This window comes from Athene noctua, chromosome 13, assembly GCF_965140245.1.
Source record: "Athene noctua chromosome 13, bAthNoc1.hap1.1, whole genome shotgun sequence".
NCBI classification, from domain to species: domain Eukaryota; kingdom Metazoa; phylum Chordata; class Aves; order Strigiformes; family Strigidae; genus Athene; species Athene noctua.
The window spans coordinates 7,134,853-7,147,629 of NC_134049.1; the positions used below are offsets into that span (position 1 = coordinate 7,134,853).

The 12,777-nt window shown below is 43.2% G+C and overlaps 1 protein-coding gene across 1 annotated transcript; it reads right to left on the reverse strand.

The window, feature by feature from the left end:
- Positions 1 to 444: 444 nt before the first annotated feature.
- Positions 445 to 9,356, reverse strand: MINAR1 (membrane integral NOTCH2 associated receptor 1). Its single transcript, XM_074917388.1, has 3 exons — positions 7,059 to 9,356; positions 5,327 to 5,581; positions 445 to 1,132 (listed from the first exon to the last, which is right to left on the reverse strand). The coding sequence occupies exons 1-3, from the start codon at positions 9,354 to 9,356 to the stop codon at positions 935 to 937; spliced, it is 2,751 nt and encodes a 916-aa protein (XP_074773489.1). The 3' UTR covers positions 445 to 934.
- Between the last annotated feature and the right edge of the window lie 3,421 nt (positions 9,357 to 12,777).

Genomic DNA, 12,777 nt, shown 5'->3' on the forward strand with positions numbered 1-12,777 from the left:
ATTAAACCATTCTATTTAATCTACAGTCTAAAAAAGGCACAAAGACTTTGTGAAAAAAAATTATAACTGTTCAGATTACATTTCCAAGAATTCTAACGGAGCAATGCTTTCATGAGCCAGCTTTGCTTGCTGGCAGGAGCGAAATTGAGACAATTTCACTGTCTGTGGAGGTAAAGAATACCCTTTTGGCAAGGCAAGTTTGCCAGCTCTATTCAAATGTTATTCAACAGAAGTAACTAAAACCTCTTGTCATTGCTTTAAAACATAATCTTTTTGGTCTGCAGCACATTGCACTTATCTAAGTACTCAGTGATGATAGAGTGGGTCTTAGGGCAAGACCAAATACAAAGAGCCCTTTTTAATCTGAACATAAGAATGAACTTTGTTCATGGCTACACAGTCTGCTTTCAATAAAATGATCATGAAATACATAAATACTATCAAATAAATACAATACATTCAGAGTTTTCTACACTGTAGAGAGCCTCGGAACTTTCCTAGCTCCCCGATATAATGCATGTAGAACATTCCCTTCTATACAGTGCTACCTCCATGTACCCATACCTCTGTTAATGCAACATAGCTCAGAAAACCTTCCTCTTTTGCCTGGATTCTCATCAGTCTCTGATTCTGTAAAACATTATATTGTTTCTTTAGGAAAAAAAATATTGCACTTTTAAAAATGCATAAAAATTGAACCGAGTTCCCATTATCTCTGCCATACAATCTGTTATTTAAAATAAAACTTTTAAAAAAAAAAAAAAGTTTCTCTAGTTGTTTTGTGTTTTGCCTACGTTTACAGCATTCTCCATCAGGATGTCCTCAGAACATTCTTCCTTAACGAATTCCTCACAGTTTTGCCATCAGACGTTTGAAACACAGCATGAGCTCTCTGAGATACACACAGCTGGGAGTCACAGGTCTGTCCGCAGGTTCAGGATTTCATTGTACAAATGGGAACTACAATGACCAGAATAACCGTACAAGCTGCCGCTGCTATCAGGGCAGCTATCTTGCAAACCTTTGCTCTTCTGAACTCGGCTTCTTTGCGTTTTAATAAGGAATCATAGCCAGGAGTATAAATGTCTTCCATCCAGTATTCTAAGTTGTTTGGGTTTAAAGATTCTTGAGTCTAAAAATTAAAAGGAAACAGTTGTTAATTGTCTGGGATCTGTCATTAATAAAATAAATAAATAAAGCAGATGTGCCTCAAGACCTCCCAACTGCATCTGGGTCTGCTGTCAGGATAAAGTGGGTTATTGCTGCGTCTCACATCCCTTCAACTTCCCGGTCTCAGTTCCATAAGGCTGACGAAAGTGGCAAGAAAATACTGCAAAAAATAAACTCCCGCAACAGTATAATTCTTCTGCAAAATCCCTCATGTACCTCCGCTTTGCTGGAAACTTCGTCATCTTGGATGGCATTTAAATAAAATCTCTTTAATCTGCTAGACAGCAGAGATGTCAGCAACTACGATTCTGTTACTGCTTTTTAAATTATTAAAGCCCAGCTGATAGGAAGGGTTCTTAACATATCCTCCTCATGCACTGCGTTTTATAAAGCTAACCCTAATTTTGCTACCATAACTTACTTGCAGGGTGCGATTGCCCAGCCCCACTGGGCGCCCAGTCCCTCTGGATGGGCAATTTGCAGACCCCCCTGCTGCATGGCAGAGCCTGGAGGGAGACACCAGCCCCTTATTTCAGCACAGGGATACACAACCGCAGGCAGCAGGTGCCAAACACCCTGCAGAGGGGGGGTTGCAAGTGGATTTAAATGAAATCACCCAGTACAGAGTGATCCTCAGCTTCAAACTCTCCTGCCAGCTCCACCTTCTGAAAATCACCTGGATGCACGATGCTGCCTCAGTTTTAGAGACCAAAGAAGAAGGGAAACTGGACACCTGGCATACAATTTGTACCACACATTACTCTGGACCATCTCCACAGATGAGATCATTTAACCCCACTGGCACAATCTGTATTTCCACAGGAGGCAATACTCTGCTCATTGTCAAAGTCTGAGTCTCTCTGGGTCAGAGGTGATTTTAAGAGTATGCTTAAGAAATTATAGACTTTGCCCTCCTATTCCACAGAAGTAATGAGAAAGAAAAAAGAAAGTGAAGGAAATCTCAATTGGTAAGAAAATTAAAGACAACCTAGGGAGCTTTATGAGTGTTTCCACCTGAATTATTTTCGTTTTCTTGGGTGTTTTTATCTTTTAGTTTTTTCTTCCTTAGAATTTGAGTTCTTCAAGCTTTACATTTCCACCTTGCTGGTTTTTTGACCTTCATCCTTTCTGTTTGGGAAAATGGATGGAAATGGGGGAAACCCAAACAGTAGGCATTATATTGCACTTACCAGCAGAAAGGAATAAAGCAGAAAGAACATTCTGAAAAATGACAGCTCTTCCTCAAAGCTGTCTCCTATGTCTGGGGCTCCAAAAGGCCATTTCTTTAAAAAAATGAAAAAGATTCTACATAAAAATGTTCCAGTGAGAATATCCTAACGCACACTATTTCTGGGCTCGTAACGGACCTGATCCAAAGCTCATTGGACTCCACACAAAAAAACTCCAGCTGACTTGAGAGGGATTTGGGTAAGCCTTTAATTGGCTAATTCAGATCTTGTGGCCACGAGCTACTGGCTGAAACCTTGCTTTGCCTGAAAGCAGTGTCTGCTTTATGTACAGAACTACGACAAGAAGTGATTTTATAGCTATGTCAGAAATAAAAAATTAAAACTGAGCAATGTTTTTATGATGATCTAATGGAAAGCTCTAAGATAGCACTAGTATGCTGAAACAGAGACCATCAGCATTCAGGCTCTGCATGACCTCCTCCAGCCTTCCAAAAAAAAAAAAAAAAAAAAAAATCAGCAACCTCATCTCTAAAGGCATCAGAAAATAGCCTGACAGTGTTTCATCCCAGTGGATTGACATACACAGAGCAAAATGATGAGATCTCAGACAGACCCCACACCTGGGACAAACTTTGGCCTGACTAGTTTTGCAGTTTCTTTTTTTGAAGGAAAAACCAGAAGACTCATCAAGTTCCAGGGGAAATTTTAAATAAACTAAGGTAGAAAAGCCTCAAAGATAGCCATACTATGCTTCAAGGAAATTACAGTTTTGGACCTCTCTGCCTTGGTATTGACCTTTTAACTACTTCAGAAGGAAGATGCATTATTAAAAAGGCCCATTACTGTTAATCAGCTTCCTTTCCCATTTCATTGCCAGATGTAGGAATGTTCATTAAAGCATAATGTATTTACTTTCAGTTCTAATAAACTTAGTCACTGGGAAAAAAACCCACTCATCAGTCTGTGCCTATTTTTTAAGTTTGTCGGTAAGTTCTATTATAAAGTCTAGACATGGGCTTTGCAGAGTAGAGGCAATTCTGACAGTCCTTTTGGAGGAAGAGAATCAAACCAGTAAAGTTTTATCACCTTTATCCTAAAGATAAATGATGGCAATAAGCTGATTTCTCTGGTTTGCTCACAGTTGCGCAGAGCAGATTACAGGGAACAAAACGGCCCTTTGAGGAGCAGATGGAGAACACTTCTCCCAGGGGAGCTTTGCTCCCAAATATCACCTCCCTTGTGCCTCTGCACAGCAGGCGAGGGATGCTTTGCGACTGCCTGCTGCAGAGGAACTTTTTTCAGCCTATTCCTACTCTAGCATACAGTCCGCAATGCCACGGTTAGGAATTTAGTAAGCCCTCTAAAGCTTTTAAGACTCAAAAAGCAGCAGGCAGCTGAGGCAAGATGCAGCCTGGTGCCTGGGCTACTTGATTTCTCTCCTGGTGCATTTTAGCCACAGCAAGGAGCAGGGGCTAGCAAGGACAGAGAAGTTTGTGTGAGCCAAGGCAGGAGGAGAATTTGTTGTGCACAAATTCCTGCACAAACACTCATGGGAGTTGCACTACAGCGTGCAGGTGATCATTTTAACTCCAAACCAGTCAACGTGGGATCCTGAGTTTTGGGCTTATCCAAGTCTTTCTCACAGTCTCCTGATGCTCTCCTAGGGCTTAGACTGATGAGTTTTAAGCTGGGTTACGTATCTTGGCACTGAGGCATTGAGAGCTGATGTGGAGCAGCAAGTCTCAGGCTCTTGCATGCCACCTTCCCTGGCAGACAAGCTTCGGAGACAAGCAGACTCCCTGCTTGAGCACGGCAGCACTGCCTAGACTGCTGATCACAGAGCCCTGGCGGCAGGGTGCTGATGAACCCTGAGCTGCAGCTCTATGAACCCCAACTGCTGCCAAGCCTGTAGCTAACTGAGGCAGCTTGCTCTGCTCTGGGACATGCACAGATATGCAAGGACCCCAAAATGCCTGAGGTCAGACCCAGTCTCACTGCTGGTTCTGCATGCTGTTGTATAAATGCATATAAATGATACGCAGTGAACTGTGCATCAGTATGGATTTCATTATGCCAAGAATTTGGGGTTTCATGACCAAATACTGCAACATTTGTTTTGTCTTTACACATTTTGGATGTCATTCTTCGTGCTTCTTCTTTAAACCTGTGCTCAGATATCTTCCTTCCTAGAAGATGTCTTGTGTTTATCAGGCTAGACAAGGTATTCAACATGGGGACTCAGTCCTGGGTCTGGGTAGCCCATAATAGATCAGGATTGTGACTTAAACTGCACCACAGTTTGGGAAAATTTAAATCCAAAATTTGAATTTGTCTCCCAGTAACTTGCTCTGCTCTGCTTGTTACAGAAGACCCTGCACACTTCCAAGCTGAACTAAAATGCAAACAAGACAGACCATTAGTTGATCTGCTCTTCACATGACTCTGGTTTCCAACAGCCACTTCAAAGCTGCAGCGGTGATGTGTTTCAAAAACAGTCATGGTATTGAACATCTTCTACATGTATTTTATGTCTCGTGTTCCTAGCAAAATGGAAAAAAAGCCCAAACACTCAAATTCTCCGTGAATAATTCAGACAGAACAAGGATAGAAGAAAAAGCAACAATGCCAGCTCCTGCACCACTCTGCCTTGCTGCAGTCAGGGACTGGTTCATCTCTCCACCCCTTTATCCCTCACCTCTTCTTCAGAGCTACTAACACCACAACGGCTTAGCAGACATCTCTCCATTGCAGAATAAGTTGGGAGCACCAACCTGTCGAGGATCACCATTCAGCAATGAAACATCCACATTCTTCTTTATCCCTGGCCAGGATGGATAGGGATCAACAAGATTAGAGGCTCAACACTGCACAGCTTCTCCCTGAGCTAGCCAAATCCCTTCTTAAATGCATATTCCAGCAACATCTATTTGCAATCAAGCCATTCAAATTAAACAAATGGGACTCACTTGTAGATCCAACGCTGCAATCTTGCCTTTATCCCCCGAATTCCTCGTGTACTCCTCTATGGTCCATGATGGCTGGGCACGTTTCACTTCAGCCAGCTCTGTCAACCTCATGTCTGTGTAGAGCGGGTTGCTCTTCATGTGTGACTTGAGTGATGCAGGGTAGGGATGAGGACTAAAGACTTGTTCAATCAAGAAAGCATCTTTTGGTTGTTTAGAGAGTCTATGTGGCTGTGGGATTTCGTATTGCCTGTCTGCCTGCAATAGGGTTCAAAAGAATTTGAGAGAAGAAACAGGACTATGAGGGGGTTAAACACAAAAGACAGAGATATTCCTTTCAGCATCACCATATCATAAAAGTACCAGCTAGGAAAAAGGTTTTGGATGGCCACCTTCTTCCCACAACCAGACCAAAGAGGTATGTTACAGACACAGCTCCATGTTCACCATAACATGAACAAGAAGCTGATGCAGCAGAGAAAATGTGGGGTTTGTACTGTTTACAGATTATAAAACTATTCTGAAAACAGCCTTGACATCCAGAAAAGCCTAGCTGATCTGGAAAAGCAAAAAGACCCATGAAGGCTTGTAGATCTCTGTTTCCAGATCAAATCTTAACATGAAGAAGTCTTGAGGGAAGAGACAAGTAGCATCCACCCCCTTGACACTGCACAATCCATGGCACCAATCCAGTGTCAGCCACAGACTCCTGCAGGAGTGAGGAAGGGACTTTCAAAGTCAGCATTTCAACCTGGGCAGGTCAATGTACAAAAAAGCCAAGGTTTGGGCTTACTCAGGGTAACTTTCTTCCCCTTCTGCAACCTACTGATGGTTTATGGTTTCTTGTTCACCCAAATGCACATATTTCCATCAAACCTCTTCTTCTCCTTTCTCAACTCTCCTCTGCCCTCATTCCACATCATAAGGAGGCACAGCACGCCCATCATGTGGTCGCGACTGACAAGGGAGCTGAAAGACCCCCAACCCTCTCTGCTGTCCATGAAACAGAAACACCCACCCACACCATGCACAGTTTCAAGTGAGCAGCAACCAGAGCCCAGCGCAAGGACAGGCACCGCAGCTGTGCGATCTGTGAAGACGGCAGGGAGCAGCTGTTGGAAGGGATGGGCAGAGTTTTTCTGACCAACCAAAACAAGGCCACAGCTATGCTGTGTTTCCACAACGGGAAGCTTAAGACTCATTTAAATGACCCCGAAAGTCAGATATAGAAAACATAACTACAGTTATCGTCTCACAGTACATGTACAAGGATTCTTTTCTTGAGGAATTTGAATCCATGAATCTATTTTGATGGTTTTTAAATATGCACGTACTTCTCTGATAAAAGCCATCACAACGCAATTTCAAAATATCCCTTCTAAAGCAACCTCTAGAGGATTTCAATTTTCCCTACAGCCTTTTCACCAAGTTAATTACCTGGCCTCCTTATATCGCCACTGATGATGAAGAATACCACCATCTTCCAAAGATGTCACCCACATTATCCCCCCTCCCTTTTCAAAAGAGCAAAGCTTTTAATGAACAAATTGACCATATTGCAGCTGCCAAGCAAGAACATATAGGTACAGAATCACTCAATTATGATAACAATAAAGACAGGCATAATACGGCAGGACAAATTATTGTCATACCCTGAGGCTTGTGATGACTATGGAAGACATTCATAACTAGATTATTTTTAAGTGCTTATTATGCCAGTTAAAGTTGAAATTACCTCTTTAGATTTCCTGTGCCAGTCCTTATTTTCTCCTCCATCTCTCTCTTTCATCTCCTCTTCCGTAATGCCAACTTGGTTGGTGTAAGTAATAGCTCTCCAGTCTCGGGGAGAGTTTGAAATACTTGCTATTTTGGATTCAGTTGCACTGTTTTCCTCTGTTAATGATCTTGATGACCTCCTAGTAAACAGACTTTTTTTTAAGGCTTTTACTCGAAGACTCTCACTATTACTTCCACTGGCATCTGAACAGCACCACTCTGGATTATTCTCCAGTTTGCCTCCATGAGGAGTACTGTGGCATTGAAATATCTGTGGGGAGTTACTCTCATCTGATGCAGCCTCGCTTGTTAAAGAATTGAGATCTATTTGTACGCTGACCTTCTCCGGCTGCTGTATTTTTTGATCCAACTTGCTTAATTTTCCCAGGACTTGTGAGATTTCTTCTCGGACGCCTGAGAGAGATTCTAGTTTCTTCTCTATTTCGCCAATCCTCAAAACTAATTTGCAGACACTTGTTTTCAGTTCATCATCTGTGTTACTGATATCCGCCCGGACCACTTTATCCAATTTGTTACAGGCACTCCCATTGGAGATTTTAGTCAAATTGTGCTCAGGTGAGCTCTCACAGTCTGATTTATGCACTTGAGACAAAGAACCAGTGCTGTTGTAGCACGAAGATTGCATCACTCCAGTGGACCCGCTGATACTCATGTCATCCAAAAACCGGAAAATATCACTGATGTCATCACTCACAATTTCAGAGTCATCATCCGAATGCTTAAGAGAGTGCCGCTCTCCGTACTTGGCTTGGCCCGTCGCACACAAATCCTTGCATTTCTTGTGGTCTAGAACTTGCTGCTCCGTTTGTGTCCCAACACTCGTGGTCCTGTCAATGCTTAAGATCTGAACAGAAGTACAATTAATACTTTTATCCTTAAACTTTTTGACTGGCTCATGTTTCTCCACATCTAGAATGGAAGGAATTTCCTTGGGTTTGTGTCCATTTGGTTTCACAGCATAGTTTGCCTGCATAATTGGTTGCTGATCCTTCGCATTTAGGTAGGACTGATGCCTGTCAGCTGAAGGAAAGTTTGGAGATGGGTTGTTCGAACTCTGGTATCGTGGCTTCTCTTCAGACTGCTTCCTATTAAAAAATGATCGTTCAAAGTCAGGTACCTCCTCAGTATTTAAACTCCAGCTTTTAGCTGGCCAGGCAGTTTGCTTGGTTGGCTTTCCAGTCCACTTTTTGGTGTCCTGAGGCCCAAGAATAGTAGTTGGACCAAAATACGTTGAAGCTTGAAGATCATCTAAACTTTCATGCTTCACTCGTCTTTTGTCTGGTATAGGAGAATAAACGGGATTCAGGTACTGGCTGCTGTATGGCATTTCAAAGCTGTGGTTGAAGAAAGCTTGCTTAGAGCTTTCTTTCCTGTTCTGAGGCTCTCCGTGTCCATCTTCTGGCTTTTTGTTGGATGGTATTAAGTTGGGAGATATTGTAATCAGATTATGAAAATCCTCTTTGAATATATTTCTTTTCTGGACACACGACTGCATCACAAACGGCTCGTCATTTGAAATGAAAGTTTCTTTTATACTTGCACTTATAGGCAAGGAGTCCTGGTCTGAAATAGATTCGTTTTCAATGTTCATGGGGAAGTACGTACTCTGCATCTCGCAAGGTGGAGACGTGGCAATGGAGTAGGACGCCAGCGCCTGCAGCCTGTCCAGAGAGGCAGCACGGCCTTTCATGTCCTTATTAACACCAAGTAAAAAGTTGGGTTCTGACGAGGGGACAAACTGTTGACAGTCTTTGCAGTCCATCTTTCTGCATTTTGAAGACCTTCTGACTGGAAAGCCCGGGTTAAACTCCTGGTCGTTCAGCTCACAGTTGGGCATGCAGTCTGCCATATTGCAGATTTCTGTGTCAGATCTACAGGACTCAAAGGACTCTTTCTTCTTTACTTTCTGCCTTGCAACTGGAAGTTTCTCCTTGGCCACTCCCCCGTTCATTTGTATGAGGTTGAATATTGTTACTATATCTGCTGCAACCATGATTTTCTTTGATTGCTGATTGTTTACAGTGCATCTCATTTTGTCTTTGAATAAAGTTGCTGGGAAATTAGGATCCAGGCAAGCAGTGTAAAACAGCACGCTTCTGAGCTTGGCCAACTGGGATAAATCAAACCTCGCACACAGGGACTTGCAGAGGTCCTGGTAAGAAACAGTGTTCTGCTTTGTGTCCAGCTCCTCCAAGATCTTCACCAGGAAGAGCGATGATTCCTGGTTGGACTCCATGGCTTAAATGTATTTTGTTGTTTAGCCTGGAAACTGCGTTCCACTTCTACAGCAACACAAAACAGCAAACAAAAAAGATGGTAAGTCACCCACAGATAATACTCAGGACCCTGTAATTCAGCCACAGATGGGACCCGACTCCCTAGCCATGCAGCCAAGGGCTTACTTGTACAACCCCATCCTCATATTTCCAAACTCCAGGCTGTAATCCTAGCATTGATGAAATCAGTACTTAAACAGAATCAGGATTTCAACCAAGGAGGTTCATTTATGTCCGTGTCTACTAAAGCGAACAAGTGAATAAACAGCAGAAGCTTTGGAGGGGCTGAACTAGTGGCAGATATACAACCCCAGCTTGCTTGCTATGGGGCTTTCGCAGAATTTCTTACCAACTTGTGAGAGGTTGAAGGTACAGACACGTCAAATTGTCTGGCAATAATTCGAGCCCTAGCCTAACCAGAGATGATCTACCACACCATGACAACCCCAGCTGTTTTCATATCTGACTGCAAATGGCTCTCAGGAAGATTTTCTGACAATAAACTTCTGACGCATTTTTAGAAGTTATTTGAGCACATAATTACCATCTTGCTTATTTTAAAACATTATTTTCTCCTCTACTCTGAATTATCTCCTCTGGATACCATAATACTTTTTCCAGAAATATCTTTTCCTAAGTTTACAATTCAGGAATGGAAAAGATGTCTGGTCCCACGTGAAAAAAAATCTGTGTGAGCCCAGTTCAGCTATAAAGCGCAAAATTTCGAAAAGAGCAGAAAGAGTTAAACAAAAAAAAAAAAAAAAAATCCCACTGGATCTTGAAACCAATCCAGCAGATGCTAGGATGCTAGAGGGCTGGCTGCCAATCAGGGTGAAGACTGAGAAATATCAAGGACAGAGAAGATTCTCCTCAGTGATGTGCTCCCAGAGAAACCCGGGGAGTGCAGCTCCATTCACCAGCCCGAAACGACAGGGCAGAGGTGGAGAGCAAAGGCTGCACATTTATGTGGATAACAAGAATAGCTCAAACAAGTACAGCTAATGCTAGCAAACATCTTGCAAAGGATATAAACCCCTGCACTTTCAGAGTTGAAACCAACCTCTAGCTATTATGGATTAGGAAAGGATGTTGATAGGGGGCAGATTATTTTTCATCTGCCTACTGTGGATATCCTTGTCAGTGTCTCTGCTGTTACCTACGCGGAGAGACAGAGCACCAGATAATACAGTCTGCCAATACCTACATTGGGTCACTTTGCTACTCTTACTGATAGGAATGACAAAAATATTTTCCCTTCCCCAAAAAGGTATGGTATCTTCCTCCATTTACTCCCACCCTTAGCGGGACTAGTTCCCCTGGGAACTTGTCTCTCCATCTGCATCAAGTGCAGAATATCCACCCAAATGGCAAAGCGCAAAAGTCAAGCTTGCAAGGTTTCTTATAACTCATTTAAAAAGTCACCTCCCAGCCAAAAACCTCAGGACTATTGAGCAGCACTCCAGGAATACAGGGCTCCTGTTCCCTCTCTTGTAGCCTTTCATCTTGCCCTGACATTACACACTGGTGATTACTATCAGTGTCAGAAGCCAGCGTACATCAGCTTCGGTAGCAAATGCCACAGCAGCATCTTCCAGAGGGAAAAAAGAAAACCACCAGGCTGCCTGTAAGAATATGAAACAAGTCTCCATACGGACTTGGCTGTTTGTTTAAGTAGCATCTTTCTACTGCATATGATCAGAAGTTGAGCAGCAGCAATGTGGATGTATTTCTGTGATTGTAAACGCTACTCTCAGAAACCAATGGCTTCAGGGATTTTCTAACACCTCGGCCGCATGCATGTTTGCTTTTAAAGCTCCTGTATTCTGCATAGCAGCACAACTCTTCTGCGAACTGACAAAAGAGCAAAAATGTTATATTGCTCAGTGCTCAGCTCCAGAAAGTAATGCTAAAAGCTGGAGGAGGATGCTTGTACCCTTTTTCTCTTTATCAACAGTGTGTGCTCAGAGGTACAGCCTTTTTAACAGCCTGTCTTTGTATTTCTCTGACATGTCATCATTAGACAATGAAGCTCCCAGGCTAGGTCCAAACCATTCTACCTGCCACCAAAGCCACCAAGCACTCCCCAGGTAAACTTCACATGTGGGGCTCACAGACCTTCCCACCTGCCAGGGGACTGGCATTGCAACTCAATTTTCTGCATGTTATAAATCTGTCATCCCAGGGCAAGAGTGGAAATCTGTCTGTTTGTCACCTCCGAGCTGAATACCCGCGAAAGCAACTGTCTCCTCCCATTTCTAACTTCACAGCTTCTTGCAAAACGCTCACCTGGATATGTGTTTTCACAACTTGATAGACACTTCATGCTGCCTGCACCAGCCTGCCAGCGCCCTGCTTCCCCCCTACTCACACCCTTGCTAACATACACAAGTAGCCAGTTTGCAATCATGTCTTTCTTAAAACTGTCAAGCCATCTGGTTCTCTACCCTTCTGTCTTTACTCTCTCATCCCAGTGAAGATATCCTAGGTACAGTTTCTTGAAATTTTTTGGTTTATGCCAAACCATTCCTAGCATACTTCTCCCATCAGAAGAGGTTTTTAACTTCAATTCAGGCTTCTAAAGCCCGTGAATCTAGTAAAACCTTGGTGCAGCCTGATTTTCAAAGGTGCTAAGTGCTGACAAGTTCAGAAAGTCCAGTGGAAGCCCTGCATACCCCCAAATCTGACATTACTTTTATTTAGTACTGACAGGAGCCTTGGTTTGGGGACTCCAATCCATACCCAAGCAGTAAGGCAGTGACACTGAAGCACGGATCCCAACCAGAGGAGCTCCGCTAGACCTGGTTTAGTTCAATCTGGGACCCTGTGCTCCCACAGCCAGGCCTGGGAGTGATGGTCAACTGTAAAGCAGTGAGAGGACAAGGAGGTAACAGAGGCTTTAAAACGAGGGTGATCAGGAGAGAGCTGAGCCTGCTGAGGTGGGAATTCGGCCAATTTGCTCAACTGAGGCTCAGCTATAAGAGTGGGAATTGAAACGGCAAGTTGCAAAATCAGATGTAGGCCTTGATCAAAGGTAGACTGACTAGGAGTTGGAATAATTTCCTCTTCACCCCTTGGCTGTTCACAAACAGCTTTCTGGTGTGAGCACACTTTAGGTGTGAAAGGTACCTTTGGGCTTCAGCCTGAGCATGGAAATAGGTGCTCCCTTGTGTCAGAGCATCAGAAATGTTGCTAGTGGAGCATGAAACAAATTCAAGCTGTGAAGAATAGGATGTATTGCTCCATAAGGATAATATATTAAGGGCCCTGAAATCTTGTTTCCTGGGTCAGGGATGTAAAAACCTGGTGCCAAGGGTTTTAGTGGCACATTAAGCTCCTCTGTCTCTTGTCAAGCCTCTTAACAGCCTGGTGATGGAGACAGGT

Bases quoted from the DNA above. Each gene is read 5' to 3' on its own strand.
- MINAR1 (XM_074917388.1), bottom strand. From the start codon at position 9,356: ATGGAGTCCAACCAGGAATCATCGCTCTTCCTGGTGAAGATCTTGGAG. The intron at 5,582-7,058 runs GTAATTTCAACT...ACCCTATTGCAG, and splicing joins GGCACAGGAAATCTAAAGAG to GCAGACAGGCAATACGAAAT. The intron at 1,133-5,326 runs GTGAGTCCCATT...TTTAATTTTTAG, and splicing joins TTGCAGCGTTGGATCTACAA to ACTCAAGAATCTTTAAACCC.